The 21,846-nt window shown below is 35.6% G+C and overlaps 1 protein-coding gene across 2 annotated transcripts in view; it reads left to right on the top strand.

Annotated features, from left to right (window-relative positions):
* The window catches only part of LOC121380911 (sodium/hydrogen exchanger 10-like), an 84,409-nt gene that overhangs the window by 47,033 nt on the left and 15,530 nt on the right, over nt 1-21,846 (top strand). The window contains exons 15-23 of one of the 2 annotated variants that reach the window (XM_041509942.1): nt 950-1,010; nt 5,715-5,756; nt 9,010-9,204; nt 11,142-11,343; nt 11,998-12,146; nt 12,826-12,951; nt 13,159-13,257; nt 21,038-21,169; nt 21,485-21,625. In XM_041509942.1, coding sequence (XP_041365876.1) covers nt 950-1,010; nt 5,715-5,756; nt 9,010-9,204; nt 11,142-11,343; nt 11,998-12,146; nt 12,826-12,951; nt 13,159-13,257; nt 21,038-21,169; nt 21,485-21,625 — 1,147 coding nt within the window. Of the gene's footprint in view, nt 1-949; nt 1,011-5,714; nt 5,970-9,009; nt 9,205-11,141; nt 11,344-11,997; nt 12,147-12,825; nt 12,952-13,158; nt 13,258-21,037; nt 21,170-21,484; nt 21,626-21,846 lie in introns of both variants that reach the window. The other variant, XM_041509941.1, reaches the window with a different exon arrangement.

Here is a 21,846-nt window from a genome sequence, read left to right as displayed (position 1 = left end):
TCTTGTGCCATTCCGACATTGGCCATACATATTTGATGCATTCATTTGTTTTAAAGAAGGACCCTCCTCCTCAGTGTGAACATTGCCAGTGTACACTGATTGTGCAGCACATTTTGGTGGAGTGTGATCATCTGAAGCCGACAAGAAATGATATATTTGGCGACATAAATGTTTTGGAATCTTTTATATTCCACCCAGAATTAATCTTGAAGTTTTTAAAACACTTTGATTTCTATACAAAGTTTTAAAATCTACTTACCTTCATTTAATTATTCCCCACAGTTCCTTACATAATTATGTAAATAATATTTTCATATAATTACCTTTTGTGACATATAATAGCCGATGTCTGTATTTGTGCAGGGGTGTCGTTAAACATTGATTGATTGATTCATTTATTCATTCATATCAGTTATTGGCACAGTTACGCTGTATTGTCATCCCACCCTTTTGGATGTGAAATGTATCAGTTATTGGCACAGTTACTCTGTGTTATCATCCCACCCTTTTGGATGTGAAATGTATCAGTTATTGGCACAGTTACTCTGTGTTATCATCCCACCCTTTTGGATGTGAAATGTATCAGTTATTGGCACAGTTACTCTGTGTTATCATCCCACCCTTTTGGATGTGAAATGTATCGGTTATTGGCACAGTTATGATTCCACTCTTTTGGTTGTGAAATGTATCAGTTATTGGGATAGTTACACTATGAGGTCATATCTGTTCAGAAAGACAAGCTATGTTTTTAGTGGGTGTTTTTTTTTTTATATATATATCACCTTCTAGACCAAGGGTCACAATTAACATACATCTGATAACTAGTGATTTGATAGACTGAGTTTATAAATTAATACCTAACAATGGGCTGGCATTACTGAAGATGTCTAACTTAAGAAAGACATGTGAAATATATTTTTTTGTAAATGATGGTTTTCATTGTTTCCAGATTTATTGATTTAGAAGAAGTGAAATCTTCTTGGAATGTTTCCAGAGTGTTACTTAAGTTGGTACGTATTTGTTACTTAATTTCCACCTGGACCACTATACTATAACTATTCCAGTCATGTCCATTATTATGTAATACATTTTTGTCAATGAGGTGTTCAGTACAGTATCATACATACAAGCAACATGAAAGCTAAATCAAAACCCCTTAATAAATGCAGTAAGTACATACATATATTATATTATGTACCATTTAAAAATTATGCTACTGGGACATTTTGACAATAAAATAATTAACTAGTATGCAAAAGGACGTCATAACTAAATAAAATGACTAAATAAAATAAATAAATAAATAATAAAAATAAAAATAAATAGATAGATAAAAAAATAAAAACAAAACAAACCCACTGCACCCACATTCTTCCGTTCTTTCTCTCTCTCTCATCAGATCAAACGTGTTATTTGTTTTGGTGTTTTTATTACATCCGAATATGACCAAATCAAAACACAGCTTTAGGTTAACTATATGATTACAATTTTTTGACAGCCAGTTTAACAAATTATTCCAAAAGTTCTGAACAGTACTGAATTGCCAAAAAAGATGTTCTATAGATTGTTTACTTTTTTACAAAACATACATGCTTTAATGTAACGTCATATATTACCAATGATGTAATAGTCCCCATGTTAAACACTTTGACGTCATAGCCCATACAAGACAGATTTATTCTATATGGGCTGATGTCATGGAATGGGTCTGTCTTGCATAGCTAGGGATGGCAGAAATATGAATACCAGCCTCTGGCATGATTGATGTCCACTTATGTTTTAAAAATAAAGAAACATATAGGTGTTTTTATTCTCAAGAAAGTAAAAATAGGGTCATAATTATAAGCAGAACTCATTTAAAATAGTTTGAGATAACTTTTTGTATTCCCAAAATACATGATTTTAGGGGAATTTTTAATAATCTTCACAACCTTACAAACAACACTTAAGCAGGAGTTGGTGGATATATCGAATATTATTATGAAAACTTTATTTCAAAAATCGTCTTTTAAATAAAAGTTTAGCTATTAAGTTTTTTGTTTGAAAATTACCCAAATTGGTCATGCCCCACTTTTGTCTCATGGGAAACCCAATGCATGAATACCGAGCCTCATTGCAGCCAAATAGTTTGCACTTGGCAATCACTAAGCTTAACCAGTTTTTTTTAATAATTGGATTTCAAACATGGATCTGGGGTGGGACGTAACCCAGTGGCAAAGCGCCCGCTTGATGTGCGGTCGGTCTGGGATTGATGCCCATCAGTGGTACCTGTTGGACTATTTCTCGTCCTAGCCAGTGCACCACAACTGGTATATCAAAGGTCATGGTATGTGCTATCCTGTCTGTGGGATGGTGCATATTTAACATCCCTTGATACTAATGGGGAAAATGTAGTGGGTTTTCTCTAAGACTACATGTCAAAATTACCAAATGTTTGACATTCAGTAGACCATGATTAATAAATCAATGTGCTCTAGTGGTGTCATTAAACAAAACAAACATGAATCTATACAAAAGCAACAAGTAAGCTCTTCATGACAGTCCACAGGGGAGCTAACTGTATACTGCTAACTATGCAAAACAGGACATAGAACATTTTTCAGTGAAACAGATTTTCAAATTAGATCTATTATTTCCAAAAGTCAAGTAGTAATGGGCGACTTAGCTCAGAACAGGGGAGATAATAAAGAAGGTGGCGTGTCACTCGTCCAACAAACTCTGACAATAGCTGTATTTTTTCATTGCTTTGTCATTCTTTGTTAGCCTATACCAATATCATAACGGACCAAAACCGTATCGGCTCTGTACATGACGTTCCTACACAGCACGGTCTGCACAGAACGGTCTATAGTATACGCTGCAGTGAACGGTTACCAGTCGACATTTGTCTACACGTGTACTGAGATATGAGGGGGTGGGGAGTCAGTAATAATAAAGAAAATATATGTATAGTGTGGATAATAATCAGTAAAATATATATGTGCATATGTATCGTCAAAGTCCCTAACTGCGTTATGCTTCAAATTCCGTTCACTTTGTTTTCTCGTGCACGATTCGCGCAATCAACATTTGATTTGTTGTCATCGGTATGTCGTTCATTTATGAGGTTTTTCTTCACAGTTCAGGAACATTTTTATAAACAATAAAGTTGAGAAAAGTAAGTATCTAAATACAAAACTTTACAAACCCCTAAAACCATTAATTTTACTAAGTCGTTTTTGTTTATTCCTTAAAATTACCGATATCGGATCCACATGACTTGTAGAAATTGACTTAAAATGGAGAAAGACGAATTAACTTTCGATGCGTGTCACTTGACCTCACACGTGCCAGATCAACAAGGCCAATTTTTTTAATTTTTATGATTTTTAGGACCCCTGTTGTTAGAATTTGTTTTCAATTATTATATTCGATCTGCAAAAGGTATGCTACATTTCTGTGCCTCTATTGTAGTGAATAGTATTCATAATACATTCATAACAGTTGTAAATAATTTTGAGTATATAAATTTTGTTAATTTAGAATCAATTCATTAAAAAAAGTTATATTTTACAAACTATGTGCAGGTATGGACGTAATGCCTATCAGTATTGACATCAAGTGTGAGCAATGTGTGTTGATAAAACGCGGACCGAACCAGAACGCTTGACAAATAGAATTTTTCCTTTAAAATAAATGGAATAAATTAAGTGTTCGGCAACTGTGCATAATTAAGAAACATATATTTTTTCATGTAGTTGTCTTAAAAATGGAAAATGATGAACTGTACATGTACATTACGATACTTTTTGCAAACGCATGCGCCTGAACACAGTTAGAAACGTCGCACTTTTTCCTGTTTACTGTAGGGTGTTTCACTTTTGTTTACTAGAATATATTTGTTTTACATCCAAATTGTTGATTTTTTACGTTAAATGATTAAAATCTATTTTGTTTCACGTATCGTAGCTGAAAAATGTTGAATAATATTTCCGTAAATATCGTATTCGTGTTTTTGTTGTTAGGTGAACGCAGTTTGGGACGTCGATGGTATAACGTGTACGTGTGTAGTATTAAAACATATATATATATATATATATATATATATATATATATATATATATATATATAGTGATGACGGCTCTATACAGGACGTTCCTACACAGGGCGGTCTAGTATATTATATACTTAGATATGGTGGAAAAGACATTAACAGTAAAGGTAATAAATATATATTTTGTATAAGACTCAATGCGTTCGTGTTGACACTGTATAAAAACGTGTGCATGGGTACACTTTGCCGCATAAAAACTCAAATTTGCCACCCAAATGTTTTTTATGTACTTTTCCCAATTAGATAGACATTAAGAAAAATGCAACAAAGCACATTCTGATATTTAAAATATTACTTTACTGTTAAAACAAACTGATACGTAATTTCACTCAGTTGGTCACTTATAACCTGAAGCCAGTCAGAGACAAACCAGGTTTCTGGGACCCTGTCGATCGTCGCGCCATCTAGAATAGAGTTATCTCTACCTGTTTCAGCTAAGACGCTCATTGTAGTCATTGAAAGCAGATTCAGGTTTACCATTTGGATCCCAAGAACACAACACTTGTGTCATGTGATCATGTCAAGAACTTACTGTCCAGTATTCTGATGTCAGAAATGCAATTACTCATAGTTTATTTCCGTAAATATCGTATTCGTGTTTTTGTTGTTAGGTGAACGCAGTTTGGGATGTCGATGGTATAACGTGTACGTGTGTAGTATTAAAACACATATATATATATATATATATATATATATATATATATATATATATATAGTGATGACGGCTCTATACAGGACGTTCCTACACAGGGCGGTCTAGTATATTATATACTTAGATATGGTGGAAAAGACATTAACAGTAAAGGTAATAAATATATATTTTGTATAAGACTCAATGCGTTTGTGTTGACACTGTATAAAAACGTGTGCATGGGTACACTTTGCCACATAAAAACTCAAATTTGCCACCCAAATGTTTTTTATGTACTTTTCCCAATTAGATAGACATTAAGAAAAATGCAACAAAACACATTCTGATATTTAAAATATTACTTTACTGTTAAAACAAACTGATACGTAATTTCACTCAGTTGGTCACTTATAACCTGAAGCCAGTCAGAGACAAACCAGGTTTCTGGGACCCTGTCGATCGTCGCGCCATCTGGAATAGAGTTATCTCTACTTGTTTCAGCTAAGACGCTCATTGTAGTCATTGAAAGCAGATTCAGGTTTACCATTTGGATCCCAAGAACACAACACTTGTGTCATGTGATCATGTCAAGAACTTACTGTCCAGTATTCTGATGTCAGAAATGCAATTACTCATAGATTATTTTAGTTGAATATTAGTCTTCAAAAATGAAGCAGGGATATACAATGTATGACAATAGATCAGTTCCATGATGTTGCTAACACAGTTCTGACATTCTATCACAAACAATCCTTTATGTGAAATCTAAAATCTATATGTGACTGCCCTATAGATGTATTCAACTATGTCACCATGGGTTGTGGTACCTAGCTGTACATATCTACATATTCTTAACTTAACTAACATAATGCAAATTTCATTATTAAAAGGCTTTTGTTTTTCAGAAGCAAAATTATTGGTCACTTTAGGAAAGCTATCTTTTATTATTCATAGATTTATCATATCATAAAATAATGTTTATTATTTCAGAAAGCAGTCCTTAAAACAGGGTGTCGTAAGAGACCAGTCAAGGTAATACCACCCAAGGCACTGAGTGGTCTGTTTCATTTTATCATGAGAAAGGAGGTGTACTACTTTATCTATGCTGTGATTCTCCTTGATTGCGTGAACACCACTGTTTCGATTGTAGCGGAGTATGTTCCACTCCTGCAAGACGATAGGAATATTTTGCACATAATCAATCTGGTGTACGTCATCATCTATACAGCAGAAGTAGTGCTAAAGGTATTGTCATGGTGTGCCATTCTCTTTTACTCATCTATACAGCAGAGGTAGTGCTAAAGGTATTGTCATGGTGTGCCATTCTCTTTTACTCATCCACTTTCATTTAAGAATTTACCACAATTATTTTTTGGTTCATGCATGTATGAACTGAAAAAAAATGTGCACACAGTGTATGACTCTGCGTAGAGGGATTTACAAAGTGTGCAAATATGTTTTTCAGTTCATACTTGCATGAACCAAAAAATAATTGCGGTCAAATCTAATAATTAAATTTATCTGCATACTTCAACAATACATGACTGAATTTGGGTTTTTTAGCTTTAAATATGCCTGTAGTATTATTTGTGTAGACTTCTTATGTTGCATAAGAATGCAAATTCCAGGGGGTCATGGGAGGGCCAATTTTAAAAAGAGGGGTAATCCACAGTAGTGATTAAGGTAACAAATTTTCACATTTTTGTTAATAAAAAATGTTTTATTTTGCATTTAACATATAGACTAAGTGCAGAATACATGTGTCTTGCATTTTAAAATGTTACCAAGGGGTCGTAGAAGTGTGATGATGTCATATATCCCAAGACTTGTTTCCTTCTGTACATGGGGAAAAACATAGCAATCTAGCAAAGAATCAAACTTGTGTTTTTAAACTTGTTTTAATAATCAATAGGCCATATGCATTAAACAACTGTTGTGGGTCATTTTCAGAAATTCTCAGGGGTTATGGGGAAGGACAATTTGAAGAAAGGGAGGTAATCATTAACAGTGAAACCTATAAGCTTTTAAATATCAGCACTTTTGTGATAAATGTTTTATATTTGCCTTTAACATAATGACTAGGTGCTACAATATATTTGCATTGTATTTTATAATGACGATAAGGAGTTGTGTGGATGTGATAATGCAGACCTGTCAACCCTCCCGGATTCCGCGGAAATCTCCCAGTATTTGATCAAACCTCCTCCCGCAAATGACCCTGTTAAATGACATTTTAATAAGCATAAAAAATCATTCGATCTACTTTCGCTAAAATAACATAAGGGAAGCAGGCATTGAAATAAGTCGAGAACAGTCGTTCAGGTTACCGGGAGGTGACCACATGTAAGAAAAGTCGAGAATGGTGTTTCGTTCTCGACAAAAATTTCAATGTAACGGTAGTTTTGTTTCCGAACATAAACCAGGCATTGTATTCCGGACTTCCGCGTTTCATTTTCTAATAAGGAATTGCATCGATGTTCATGCGCACTTGTGCAATTGCAAGCAGTTATAGTCGTTCCACATTTAAGCAGTGTCCACTAGATAAATTTACTTCCAGATTTTGTTTCTCATACCGATGTGTCGCGCGCACCGATACAATTTCTGAACGTTCATAAATGCATGTATACTAAAATAATCATCTGGCACACATGTATGGGCGTTAAAAAGTAGTAGTAACAGGAATTCAATTTTAACTATAATATAGTTGTGGTAACCTATAGGTTACCAGGCTATATTTTGTGGTAACCTGTAAATGGGTTACCAGACACAATGTTTATTTCGATGCCTGGGGAAGTAACTCCGCCTTTTTTTTTCATTTGGAAAACATTGGCTAGTTTCCGAGAATGTAACAGACCAAATTGTCCCGACTGTTTAACGTTTGCCGAAGTGAGATATATTGTTAAAAAAGCACATGGAGTTTATAAAATGACATGTTATGTTTGTCGTCATCGTAATGGCTACAAAGCGTGTTCGAACCCGCTGATTCAACAGGCTGTGTATTGACATTTAGTGTTGCCATATATGTAAAACTATCCAATTTAGTCATAATAATGCCCCTCACTTGTACTCATAAGTTTTATTTAAAAAATCCAGGGGCTCACAGGGGAGGAACCAATTTGAAGAATGGAGGTAATCTGTAATGTTGAAACCTATAAGCTTATAAATATCAGCATTTTTGTTGATTTATAATCTCTTGTTTTGCATCTACCATAAAGACTAAGTGCCAAAATTAATTTTATTTACAGGTTTAACAGCGGTAATTATTTGTTGTACAAGTTGCATATCTTGGGAGAGTGACATCACAAAGGGTGGTCAGTGATCTTTGAACATGATGATTCTTTGGTGTCATTTGCATGGCTACAAATCCATGTTGAGTTTATTTGATGTGGCTTTGTGAAATACTGGTTATCTACTTATGCACAATATTGTGTATAAAAAAATAAGGGTCAAAAGGGTGGCAAATCTTTTGAAAAATAATTAATATTATTTGATTGGGCCACTTTATCTCTAAAAAGCTCCTACACCCTGACTATCCAGAGGTGTAATGGGTGAATAGACACCCCATCCTACTAGGCAGGCATTTAGAAACAAAAACACCTATATATTTAGATCCCCCATTTCCTTATACAATGGCATCAATCATGCCTTATTGGATCACACTATTTCAAAAAGTGCTGCAGATCAGAAACATGACATAAAGTATGAAGAGGTGTAATGTCATAACCAGTAAAATTAATCAAGTGGAAATAACTACTTATGTAATGCATATAGTCTACTGATACTAAAACAAGTTTAAAAACGAAGACTGTTATGCTATTTCCACTGTCTAGTAGTAGTAATTACATGTACAGTGAAACTTGTCTAAACCAGACATAAAAGTATCCCTTGCTGCTAAATTGATAATAGCAGAAGCCTATATGGGTTTTTCTTACCAAATCTCGTGTCTTTAAAATACAAAGGACTCCATGCTGTTAATCTATTAATTTTTTTTTTTTGTTGACCAAGTAATTTATACAGACTTTTGAAAAACCCAGGAGCTTGAAAAATTGCACTTAACAAATTGTTGAGGAGAAGAAAATCACACTTCACAAAATAATTGAGCAAGAGGGTAAGTGTGGTTTTGTTCAGAGTAGGGACACAATATTTTATACCACATTTTATACCCCATAGATTGATTTAGAGGCTTATACAGGAACAATCAAACTTCCTCGAAAATGAAGCAAACTATTAAAAAGGCAATGTGGTGAAGTGTCATTAAATAAACATTGTTTGTTTTTTGTTTCAGTTAATCACCCAGCAGAAGACTTTCTTTCAGATAATCTGGCAGAACATCAGTCTTGCTATAGTCATCCATGGCATTGCGGATGCTGTATTACAGTTCGCTGTGGCATCACAGAACGATGGCACCAACAAAGTGGTGAAAATCACGGTGCTTGTCATGATTGTAACTAGGTCCATCAGGCTACTGCGGCTGGTGGAGGTTAGTGGCTGTTGAAAACTTGTCTCTTCTTTCATTCAAACTACAAATACTTTTATTTTTGTTTTAAAATATTTCAACTACCAGGGTTGTCTGCAGGCCATAGGATTTCAAATTTCACGGGAAACACTTTTTCTGTTCTGTACCATGTGATCATGGAAACACATTGGAAACTGGTTTTAAAAAATAGCTATATATATATTATTTTCGTTGAATTGTCGTACTCGATATAATAATTATGGGAAACAAAATTTTGTTTGCATGATTTTACTAACACAGTACTGGAAACTATTGTTTGTGTGAAATCCGAGGACCTGTGTCTGTCGAGAACACTGGTTGATGTAAGAGAGATGTTGGCCTCGCACACCTCGCCAGTTAGCTGTGTACCCACTTTTGAGAACACTGGTTGATGGTTAGTAAGAGAGATGTTGGCCTCACACACCTCACCAGTTAGCTGTGTACCCACTGTCGAGAACACTGGTTGATGGTTACTAAGAGAGATGTTGGCCTCACACACCTCGCCAGTTAGCTGTGTACCCACTGTCGAGAACACTGGTTGATGTAAGAGAGATGTTGGCCTCACACACCTCGCCAGTTAGCTGTGTACCCACTGTCGAGAACACTGGTTGATGGTTACTAAGAGAGATGTTGGCCTCACACACCTCGCCAGTTAGCTGTGTACCCACTGTCGAGAACACTGGTTGATGGTTAGTAAGAGAGATGTTGGCCTCACACACCTCACCAGTTAGCTGTGTACCCACTGTCGAGAACACTGGTTGATGGTTACTAAGAGAAATCTTGGCCTCACACACCTCGCCAGTTAGCTGTGTACCCACTGTCGAGAACTGTGGTTGATGGTTAGTAAGAGAGATGTTGGCCTCACACACCTCGCCAGTTAGCTGTGTACCCACTGTCGAGAGCACTGGTTGATGGTTAGTAAGAGAAATATTGGCCTCACACACCTTGCCAGTTAGCTGTGTACCCACTGTCGAGAACACTGGTTGATGGTTAGTAAGAGAGATGTTGGCCTCACACACCTCGCCAGTTAGCTGTGTACCCACTGTCGAGAACACTGGTTGATGGTTAGTAAGAGAGATGTTGGCCTCACACACCTCACCAGTTAGCTGTGTACCCACTGTCGAGAACACTGGTTGATGGTTAGTAAGAGAGATGTTGGCCTCACACACCTCACCAGTTAGCTGTGTACCCTTTGTGGATTGGGCAGGTGGGTGTACATGCAAATTTGGCACTTACATGCCATATATTAAACCTGATGTATAGTCAGTATACGAGAGATATAGCTTAGTAGTAGAGAATTCACCTGATGTCTGAAGGATTGCAAGATTAGTTGCCTTCAGAATTGTTTTCATCCCAACCATGACTAGTACATTAAAGGCTGTGTGCTTATAAAAGATCCCATGCTGCTTTTTCGAAGAAGTAGCCTGGGTGGCAGCACTGGGATTCCTCTTCATCAAGTGTTGAAAGAAAGATAGTGCTTGTTATCATAAACTGTTGTTTCAAAAGCAGGGCTCAAACTTAACAGTGGTACTGATGGTAAATGCTGTTTTTGTGATATAAATTGCCGTAGGTTAGGGGTGTCACTGATGGCACTTTTGTGTCACTAGATTAAGACTACTGCCATCTGTGAAGCTCATCAATGACAGCATGTATACAACTGTGTACATTATTTGCCGATATTTAATAATGGATCTAAGTTATGGCCCATGAAAATGGGAAATATTACAATCATCACAACACCAGGTTTGTTTTATCGGATGAGTTTAGGTCCAAGTGCAGCCAAAGTAAGACATGTGGGTATGGTATACATCTGGTTTATCATAAACCATTATATTCACAGCTGTGTATTGATCTCGATATTTCATCCGTGTTATTAGAAGTTTGTAAAAATGCTACAATGTATTTGTTGTTTTGTTTTTCAGCTAATGATGCCCTGGATGTTGCTGATGGTGAAGCGGAGAATAATGATGCACTTGAGTTATGGCTTCGACTTGGGTCGTGGCTTCGTCATTGGAGAAGAGGAGGTGCGCAAGCTTATTGATCACGTGGTGGACAACAAAGACATCGCCAGACAACTGAAGAACCGCTCTGACAAAAATAGACTGGAAGTTATCAGGTGTTTAGGTATGCAGTTGTAGGATATAAAAGGCACCAGCCTAGTTATTAGGCAATGTAAAATACAGCATTTTTATTGTTAAAAGTGCATATTATTAACAGCTTCTTACTTCAATTATCAATGTAGGCAGATCTAATGTTTCTGGTTGTCTCTATCTTTGTAGTAACTTGAAATGCATTTTGTCTGAAAGAGAAAAGGTGCTTACCACAAAACCTAGTGTTATTTTAGTGCATGACTTCAGTAAGGAGCATCAACGATGGCAAAATGTATACACCTGGGCCCAGTTCCATGAAGAGATCTTAGCCCTAAGATCACCTTAAGTGCATAAGGTAGTTATGGACTTACGGTGATCTTTGCTCAAAGATAGCTTCATGGAACTGGGCCTAAGTTACATTATCTGTCAATATATAACATTTGCACATTTGAAATATGTCTACATACAGCAAAATAACCTTTAAGTCATGTTTATTAGCTGAAAAGGTGATTTGATTTTGAAACATTCCGTTGACAGGGTCAAAATTGACATCTGTGGGCCGTTTCACCCATGGCAAATTGTTTTTTTAATTGGCGTGGGAGACAAAAATGCTTATGTTCGAGCCCTGCATGCTGCTGAAAATTATGTGACACATGTGAGTGAGATGCTGATTGTGTTTGTTCACTAGCTCTACTGCAGAAACAACATCCCGATATTGCACTGGCCGTGAAGACGCGCCAGGCTACCCGGAGTGTACTGAACAGTCTGAGAGACAGTGCCAAGAAGCTTTGTGAGGAAGGCATCTTGGAGGATTCAGAAGCAGATAAACTGCAAAAGGTTTATATCTGGGACCAAAAACACTCCCACTTTATGTGTGCCATTTAATAAATGGCATAAGTAGAAGTACACACTTTGATTGCATTCCATACCTTTTGACGAAAGAAGGTTTGATTATCTGTTTGTTTCTAGATAAGTGTTAAAATTATTTTTATATACTCCCTTAGTATTGGCACTATTTTTACTATATATGTTAATGTCAAATATAGATGCCTTCTTTGGGAAATATATAAAATACTAGACAAGGTTGTCTGTCATGCCATTTTTATGAAAATTAAGTGAACAGTTTTGGTATCTGATGAGAAAATGCAAAGCGGATACCAATAGTCCATGTTTATGAATTTCATAAAAATGGTATAAACTTCATAATAAGGGTATGACAAACAAGCGAGTATAGTATTTTATTTATTACAAACCAACTGCAACCAAGCTGCAACTTGTAATTTTTCTACTAATTGGGTCAGCAACTAAAATATTGAGTGATTGTTATAACATGAGTAATATCTTACACTGGTGTGTAATAAAACTGGTTATTGAAAGACAATAAAACATTAACCATAAATTGGTTGTATCTAAAACATTCTTTTATTTTAATTTGTGAAGTAAATTTTTATCATTAATTAAATCAATTTTATTCATTCATTCATTCATTCATTCATTCATTGCCTCTGTGTTTCAGATGATAGAAGTAAAGATGAAGCAATTGCTGAATGCACCACACAGTATCACTCCACCCACAGTGGATAATGTTCTGCGGTGTGCCGCATGGCTACAGAATGATCCAGATGTTATTAAGTTCATGAAGGTACATGTACACTAGTTTTATATTTCAATTGTTGTAAGATAATGCTTTTTTTTTAAAGTAACATTCAATGGCTATAAAACAATACAGATATTAGTATAGTCAAATTATGATACTAAAGTTTTGTATTTAATGGTGGCGAAATGACCTGAGACTGGAGTATAAAAATGTATTGCTTTACATTGTCAAGTTATAATAATTATTTTACAGTCAAGATCCCAGATCGTCAACTACCACTTTGGTGAAACTATCATGAATCAAGGAGAATCATCAAATGGTATATGTACCATTGTATTTGGACTTGTAAGGGTGAGTAGAAGCTGGTTTTATGAATATCCTGGAAAAGGAATGCTTGTTTGTTTGAACCATCCATAATTTGAAAGTCTTCTATAGAAAATGTATAAATCTGTGTGAATTCTTGCCCATTGATATAAAAATGGAACTATCATTAAATATTGTAAATGCTGTAAAGCTAATGCAGCAGACATGGTATATACTGTGATGGCAACAATGATAAAGAAGGTTAAAACTTTTGGAAACAGTCAGAAGATTATGATGATGTCAACATGATGATTGAACATTGATGATGATATTTCTCTAGCTTGGTGCAACATGAACTGACAGAGGGTGTCATGCAACATGACATCGGTTAATGGTGATCATCTGCTCAGAAGTAACTGATGCCTATGTAGTACATGAAATGATGAAGATGATGAGACTGGTGAAGCAACACGCTGCACTAGAAAATAGGCCATAGAAACCGCTACAAACCTTAGATGCTACCTGCAAAACATTTTCAACATTAAGATGAAATGTTACAAAGTTTGCAACATTAATGGCTGTTATTAAAGTTGATTTCTTGAGCCAGACAATTGTTAATTACCAAATTTGGTTTTGAATAGTGATGCTTATTAAACTTTTTTATAAACTTACGTCATCGAGAGATAACCACAATGTAATATTCTGGCTCAACAAACTCAATTCAAAAATGATAGTGGCTTTTTTTCAAACTGAGAACATGAGAACTTGTCGTCTGCTTGGCTATGATGTAACCCTCGGGCATTGTTATGTTAACACTTCCGGTAATAGTAACTAAACGATAATAGTTTCTATATCTCTATTGGTATTAATGCTATATACATTACATTCCTTACACTCTAGGTTTAAAACATAATTCCTTGGAAATTTACTGAATGAATGTTACTGAATACTAACATGGTGAACTTAATCCCACATTAAAGTTCACTTTCTTTTGTGATGCAAATAAACTCAAATGTATATTTATCTGTAACAGTACATAGTATCTTAACACACACTGTTATTCATCTCGAATAGTTTTTAACTTGTTTATCTGACTAAAATTTTAACCTTGCAAATTAACTTCAGAGCAAACAACTCATTTTAGAACAGTACTAAAATAACACTGAAATATCTCTGCACTTAGAGATTCAGTCTGTCTGATGCTTTTGAATGTCTAGTAGATCTGCGAACAGGAACTGATGGGTTGACAGGCTCTGGAGCAGTCTGCTGCACAGGACTGAGCACAATAGGTTTACTGCGCTGCACAGGGTTGAGCACAATGGGTTGACTGTTTACCCGTGTGGTATCCATGGAATCCAGAATAACATAAGAATTCACAATTTCATTTGTGTAACGACGTTTCAAATGGTCATGGTATCTACGAATAATCTGACCTTCAAGTGTTTTTATGACGGATACCAAACTGGTTTGACTTAAAATGGTGCCTGGAATCCAGCGAGAACCTCTACCAAAATTTGTTGCAAATACCTTGTCACCAACAGAAAGAGTTTTGTTTCTGCAGTGTGTATCATGGTGAACTTTTTGTTTTGCTTGAACCTTTTTAATTTTTGCAGTCTTATCAGGGTGAAGGAGGTCAGGATGAGTTTTCAACTTCCTCTTCATTAAAAGTTCTGAAGACGACTTACCAGTCGTCGAGTGTGGCATAACTCGGTATCTGAACAGAAAGAGACATTTTTGATTCTATAGATCGCCCTTCAATTTTTTTTCATTGCTTCTTTGCACGTTTGGACACAACGTTCTGCTAGTCCGTTGGATCCTGGGTGGTAGGGAGCAGTCTTTATGTGTTCGATATTGTTTCGAGCCATGAATGCTTCAAATTCACTGCTTGTGAAAGCAGTTCCATTATTAGATACAATGGTGGTAGGTAACCCATGTGTGGCAAATGTCATTTTGAGTTTCTCAGTTGTAGCTTGCTGAGTTGCTGTTGTCATCACATGTACATTCATCCATTTTGAGAAAGCATGAACTATAATCAGAAACATTTTGTTCATGAAAGGACCAGCACAGTTAATGTGGATGCATTTCCACAGACCTTGTGGATACTCCCAGGGGTGCATTTCCACAGCTGGTGAGCTTTTCGCATTTACTTGGCACGAATTACACTTGTGAACTGTCATTTCGATTTCAGAGTCAATGTTTGGCCACAAAACATAACTACACACAAGGTTTTTCATTTTCATGATTCCAGGGTGAGAATCATGTAACATTATGAGAACACGTGAACGTCCCTGTGGATGTACAACTACTCCTGATCTCCACAGTACAGTTCCACCATGAGTGCTCACCTTATTTCATCAAATATGATAATGCTTCAATTCAGGTTCATCTGAATTCATCCAATCATTCATAATGAATCTTTTCACTCTCGAAAGAACAGGATCAGCACAAGTCGGTTTCTTAGGTGTAACTGGCAAAGAATCAAGAAAGTTAATCAAAAACACATTTTCTGCAGGGACAGGCACAGAATCAGGTTTCATAGCTTGCGGAAGTCTGCTCATGGCGTCAGCATGCCCAATGTCCTTACTCGGAATATACCTGAATGTTTAGTTGTTGGCAGAAAGAGTTAATGCTCATCTCTGTATACGAGCGGAAGCCATTGTTGGAATTCCTTTAGATTCCCCACACAGTGTTTGTAGTGGCTTATGGTCATTTGCAATGCAAAATGTTTGACCAAACAAATACGAGTGGAACTTTTTAAGGCCAAAAACTACAGAGAGTGCTTCTTTTTCAATTTGCGAATACTTTTTCTCAGCAGAGTTCAGGGTTCTAGAGACGAAAACTACAGGTTTCTCTATTCCATCAGGCATTTTGTGTGATAGTACAGCTCCAATGCCATACTGTGAAGCATCACAAACCAGAATTAATTCTTTATTGGCATCATAATGCACAACACTTAGGAAGACTGAAGCAGTTTTTTTGACTCGGGGAAAATCCTTTTCCTTGGTCACTTGTCCATCGCCATTTTATATCTTTTCTCAGCAAGAGATGCAGGGGAGCCAACACAGTGGAAATGTTAGGAAGGAATTTTCCATAATAATTCAGAAGACCAAGGTATGACTTGAGTTCAGTGACATTGGTAGGTGAAGGAGCTTTTGTGATAGCTTCGACTTTGTTTTGAACTGGATGCAGTCCTTCTGCATCAATTTTGTGACCCAGGTACACTACCCCTCTGGCTTAAAAAGTACACTTATCTTGCCTAACACAAATACCTGCATCACAAAGTCTCTTGAGAACAGTTTCAATATTTTGAACATGATGAGCATCATTTTCACCAGAGATCAGAATATCATCCTGATATCCACATGTCATTGGAATCCCTTGAAGGAGATTATCCATACATCTTTGAAAAATTGCTGGAGATGAAGAAATTTCAAATGGAAGTCTGTTGTAGCAAAACAGCCCATGGTGAGTATTGATGGTTGTGAACTGCTTTGACTTTTAATCAAGAGGAAGTTGAAGATATGCACTTTTGAGATACATTTTTGTGAAAGTTTTACCTCCAGATAGTGTGGCATAGAGATCTTCAATCTTCCAGTCACTATACTTAACTGGTTCAATGATTCCTTCTTTCTCAAGTCTATCCAATTCCATTTCCACTTTTGCATGCATTGCACAAGGCACTGGTCGTGGTTTGAAGAATTTGGGTTGCGCATTTGGATCAACATAAATTTTTCTGACTACCCCTTTAATTTCTCCCAGTTCATCTTTAAAAAAAATGTCAGAGTACTTGTTCAGGATTTGAGTGAGAGATGTAGCTTTTTCCACACGACAGATTTCGTTCCAAATCAGACAAATATTTTTAAGCAGGTCTCTCCCAAGTAGATTTGCTTCTTGACCTTTGACGATCATAACAGATGCATCGACCTTTTGTCCCTGATATTCTACACAAATGTCTATGACACCAGATACCTTATTTTTGTTCACGTGTGTATGTACGATGTAAGGATTTCGATTTCCTCATCGGAAGAGCTTCACGTTCAGACCACATTTTCTTATAGCATGACTCACTCGTCAGAGTTACACTAGCACCTGTGTCAACATGCAGTGTAACTGGTTTACTGTTCATACAGACATCCACAGTGATCGGTACAGATGATGATCTTTCACATTCATTTACATGGTATTCCTCATCAGGATTCACATGGAACGAACCATCATTGTCACTATCTGAGTTATCATTTTGCTGAACCATATTGGTTGTGTGAGTGGTTTGTCTAGCTTTGCGACGACAAGTTTTAACAATGTGCCCTTTTTTATGACAATAGTTGCAAATAGTATCTTTCAAATGACAAAATAATATTGTTGTTATCTCCCATGACTACACTTATTATAAACTTACATCATCGGGAGACAACAACAACAAATGTCATTTCAATTATTTATACTTTTTAAAAAAAATGAATATGCCTATATAGTGAGGAAAGAAGTAATTCAGCAACTTGTTAAACAAGTAACAATGAGAATTCAGTCATTTAAAAAAAAAAAAAAAAAATTCTACAAAACTAACCTTTAACTACATTTTAGCAAACACTCGGTATAATCTGTCTTAGAGTACACATAATGCTCAAAGAAAACAGATTCAATTTTCCATTGACCAATCTACGCACGGTGGAAGGATCATACTTTGATTCAATGGCACAAGTTGCACCAAGATGCCATGCTACATCCAGATATTCTTGATCCATGCAGACTTGGTTGGGATTAAGGGGTTTGGCATATGTGTGTCTGTGCTGTTGAAGGTGCAAACTGCACCAGAACCTGTGACAGAACTGATCAGATGCAACTGTGGTGTCAGTAAGTGTTCAGGTAGATGAACATTTAGTGTAAGTGACACAACCTTCAATGTACCGATGAGGACTGCTGCAGTATGCATACTATTACAAAATAGATGCCTAGTATGCCATTATGAATTATAATTTACAATAGGTATGTTCCTTTATGTCATTAGTTTTAAATATAGAACATAAAAGTAATTAGTATTGCAATATTTTAATTATTTCAACTAAAAATTTACTTTGGAACACAAAATTGCATTTGTATGTGGACTAGGAGAAACATTATTTGCCAAATAATTAAATTGGTGGTCATTTTAAATTGCCATATGGATGCCATTTTAAAGTTTAAGATGTTTGCCATGACTGGGTGACTATAAATCTAAGCAAATTAGATTTATTAACTACTGAAATGTACATAGACAACAAAATTGGATGACTATAAAAATTAAACCAACCGACAGACTACAGAAATGTACATAGACAAAACAAACTGTGCTTCTATGTTAACCTGGAATTGAAATATGTGAAAGATATATTTAAAATGGTGGTCATTTTGAATTTCAAGATGGTTGCCATGATTGAATGACTATATAAATGAATCCAACCAATTCATGAACTACAGAAATGTACAAGGACAAAAAAAATTAACCGTGAGTTGTGATATTTGACAAATATATTAAAGTTGTAGCCATTTTGAATTTCAAGATGGCTGCCAAGATCAGACAAGAATTTTCTTTTTTACAAAATAATCAACCTAGCACATAGATGTGTTAAATATGAGTAAAGATAGAACAAATTTTAATTTAATTGACGTCCATTTTGAATTTCAAGATGGTACCATGATCAGATGAATAAAAAATATATATCTTTAAATTCTCTAAGATAAAATATTTTAATAGACCCCAAAAATATGTTTCTATGTTTAATCATGCAACACACCAGATATGAATGTATAACACATGCTACATGTATGTGTTGGGGGGGGGGGGGGGTATTTTGTTGTTTTAACATTCATTTAATGATGGTTAATAAATCAGTATGCTCTAGTGGTGGCATTAAAAAACAACAACTTTAAAACGTTCTGTTACATTAACATTTCCTGGTGGTAAACTGTAGATACCAATTTTTTAAAGAAATTAAATACAATGAATACCCAGTGATTAACTATGGAATATACAATTAATTAGTTTAAACTAGTTTAAAATTAAAAATAGAATTCAATAACATCAACTATGTCACTTAAACATTTATATTTATCAGTTAGAAGGCAAATGCTAAATAGTAAACAGAAAGAGTATTATTTGTCTATCTACCGGTACATGTATAATTATTTCAAAAAACCTACAAATAACTCATTTGTATCACAGGTAGTGTAATGTCGGCTTGTTTAATGTGGAACTGACTGAATATGACATAATTCAACATCAAGCTTACAACTTACAATAGGCGTACGGACTCCCAGTTTGTATCACAGGTAGTGTAATGTCGGCTTGTTTAATGTGGAACTGACTGAATATGACATAATTCAACATCAAGCTTACAACTTACAATAGGCGTACGGACTCCCAGTTTGTATCACAGGTAGTGTAATGTCGGCTTGTTTAATGTGGAACTGACTGAATATGACATAATTCAACATCAAGCTTACAACTTACAATAGGCGTACGGACTCCCAGTTTGTATCACAGGTAGTGTAATGTCGGCTTGTTTAATGTGGAACTGACTGAATATGACATAATTCAACATCAAGCTTACAACTTACAATAGGCGTACGGACTCCCAGTTTGTATCACAGGTAGTGTAATGTCGGCTTGTTTAATGTGGAACTGACTGAATATGACATAATTCAACATCAAGCTTACAACTTAAAATAGGCGTACGGACTCCCAGTTTGTATCACAGGTAGTGTAATGTCGGCTTGTTTAATGTGGAACTGACTGAATATGACATAATTCAACATCAAGCTTACAACTTACAATAGGCGTACGGACTCCCAGTTTGTATCACAGGTAGTGTAATGTCGGCTTGTTTAATGTGGAACTGACTGAATATGACATAATTCAACATCAAGCTTACAACTTACAATAGGCGTACGGACTCCCAGTTTGTTTGGGGAGAGCAGGCTGATTTTTGCCCGAATTAAATAAAATGCTCCAATCTGGATAGCAATCTTTGTTCATATAAATTTGATTTACTGTCAAACAGCTATATAAGCTTTCAAACAAATCACTACACATTTGTACATGGATTACAACTTACATTGTGAATAGAATGATGGAAATGCAGTGTGAAAAGTGTTGTAGCTCATTTTGCCTGAACGCCAGTACTTGCTCCAGCACTGGGAGGGGTGCAGTGCACATATTCATCATTTTATTCTGCAACCACCGTTTCTAATGACAGAATATGATGACAGATAAAGAAAAGTCATATCTGTATAGTAGCAGGATATGACTTGATCTCACACACATAGCTACATTACATAATCACTCATTTGACACATACCACTAGGTCATGGTACAATGTGGCTAAAATAACAGAAATAATAGCTTTTCCCCTTAATTTTTATGATCTGCAGGATAAAGATAATAACTCCCAGTAGTTTATGATGTTGAATATTTGCTTTATCCTGTTCAGGCCGAATGAGAAATTCCCATTCTTACCTTCACAGGATAACGCAGATATCTGATGTCATCAACTGGTTATTCTCAATTTATTGCATCATTTTTTTTTTTGGACTTACTATTTGTTTAATTTTACATTAGAGACAGTCTACAGCTATACTTTATTTTATTTTTTTGTTATTTCTCCAAAAAATTATTTCCAGCCATGGGTTTATTGACAAAAATTACATTTTTGTTGACCAAAATAGATAAAGTTGGCTGATCTTAAAAACTTACTATCAGTGTGGTTGGCTATTTATTCTAGGTTGCACAGCTTAAGTTTGAGTTGTGTTGAATGAAAAAAGCAACAATACTTATTATTTATACATGTAGATCGAGGTTAGTTCACCTGAACAAGAAAACAAGCTGGTGGATTTCCTCACAACTGGCAGTATAATTGGGGAAATGGGTCTTCTGACCAAGAAACCAAGAGTTGCATCAGTTCGCTGTGAAACAAATGTTCAGGTATGTATGCCGGGCTTTTATCTCTGAATTTAACTTTACACCCATGACACTGACCTTAATGTATCATTTTAAAGATAGACAAAGACAGACATTTGGACAGACAAACAGATCAGATAGCCTCACAGACAGACAGATCTCAGACATGGTCTTGCTGTGTATCATTTATAATGACCAGAAAAAGATGGGGGGGGGGGGGGGTTCTGGGTGTGTGTGTCAAGAATGGTTTAAATGGTCTTGAAGCATTTTTAAATAATGGAGTTTTACCAAATGAGTTTTGCCTTGTCACTAAGTACAGATTTGATTTTCTTTTACAAGATGCTGTTTCTTAGCAATGAAGACATGGAGGAAGCAATGTTGAAGTTTGCACACCTCGAACCTCCACTTACGTACAGACTGTGGAAAGTGTGTGGTGTCCGCTTAGCTACCGGAATTCTCATGGCTCAGCCTGAGTATCATGTAATAGATGGTTTTTTATTATAATTACTCAAATAGTACTCTTTTTTTTAATATACTTACTCAAATAGTACTCTTTTTTTAATATACTTACTCAAATAGTACTCCTTTTTAAAAATATACTTACTCAAATAGTACTCCTTTTTTTAATATACTTACTCAAATAGTACTCCTTTTTTTTAATATACTTACTCAAATAGTACTCCTTTTTTTTTAATATACTT

This window comes from Gigantopelta aegis, chromosome 9 (genome assembly GCF_016097555.1).
Source record: "Gigantopelta aegis isolate Gae_Host chromosome 9, Gae_host_genome, whole genome shotgun sequence".
NCBI classification, from domain to species: domain Eukaryota; kingdom Metazoa; phylum Mollusca; class Gastropoda; order Neomphalida; family Peltospiridae; genus Gigantopelta; species Gigantopelta aegis.
This window is presented reverse-complemented; position numbering and strand designations above follow the sequence as displayed.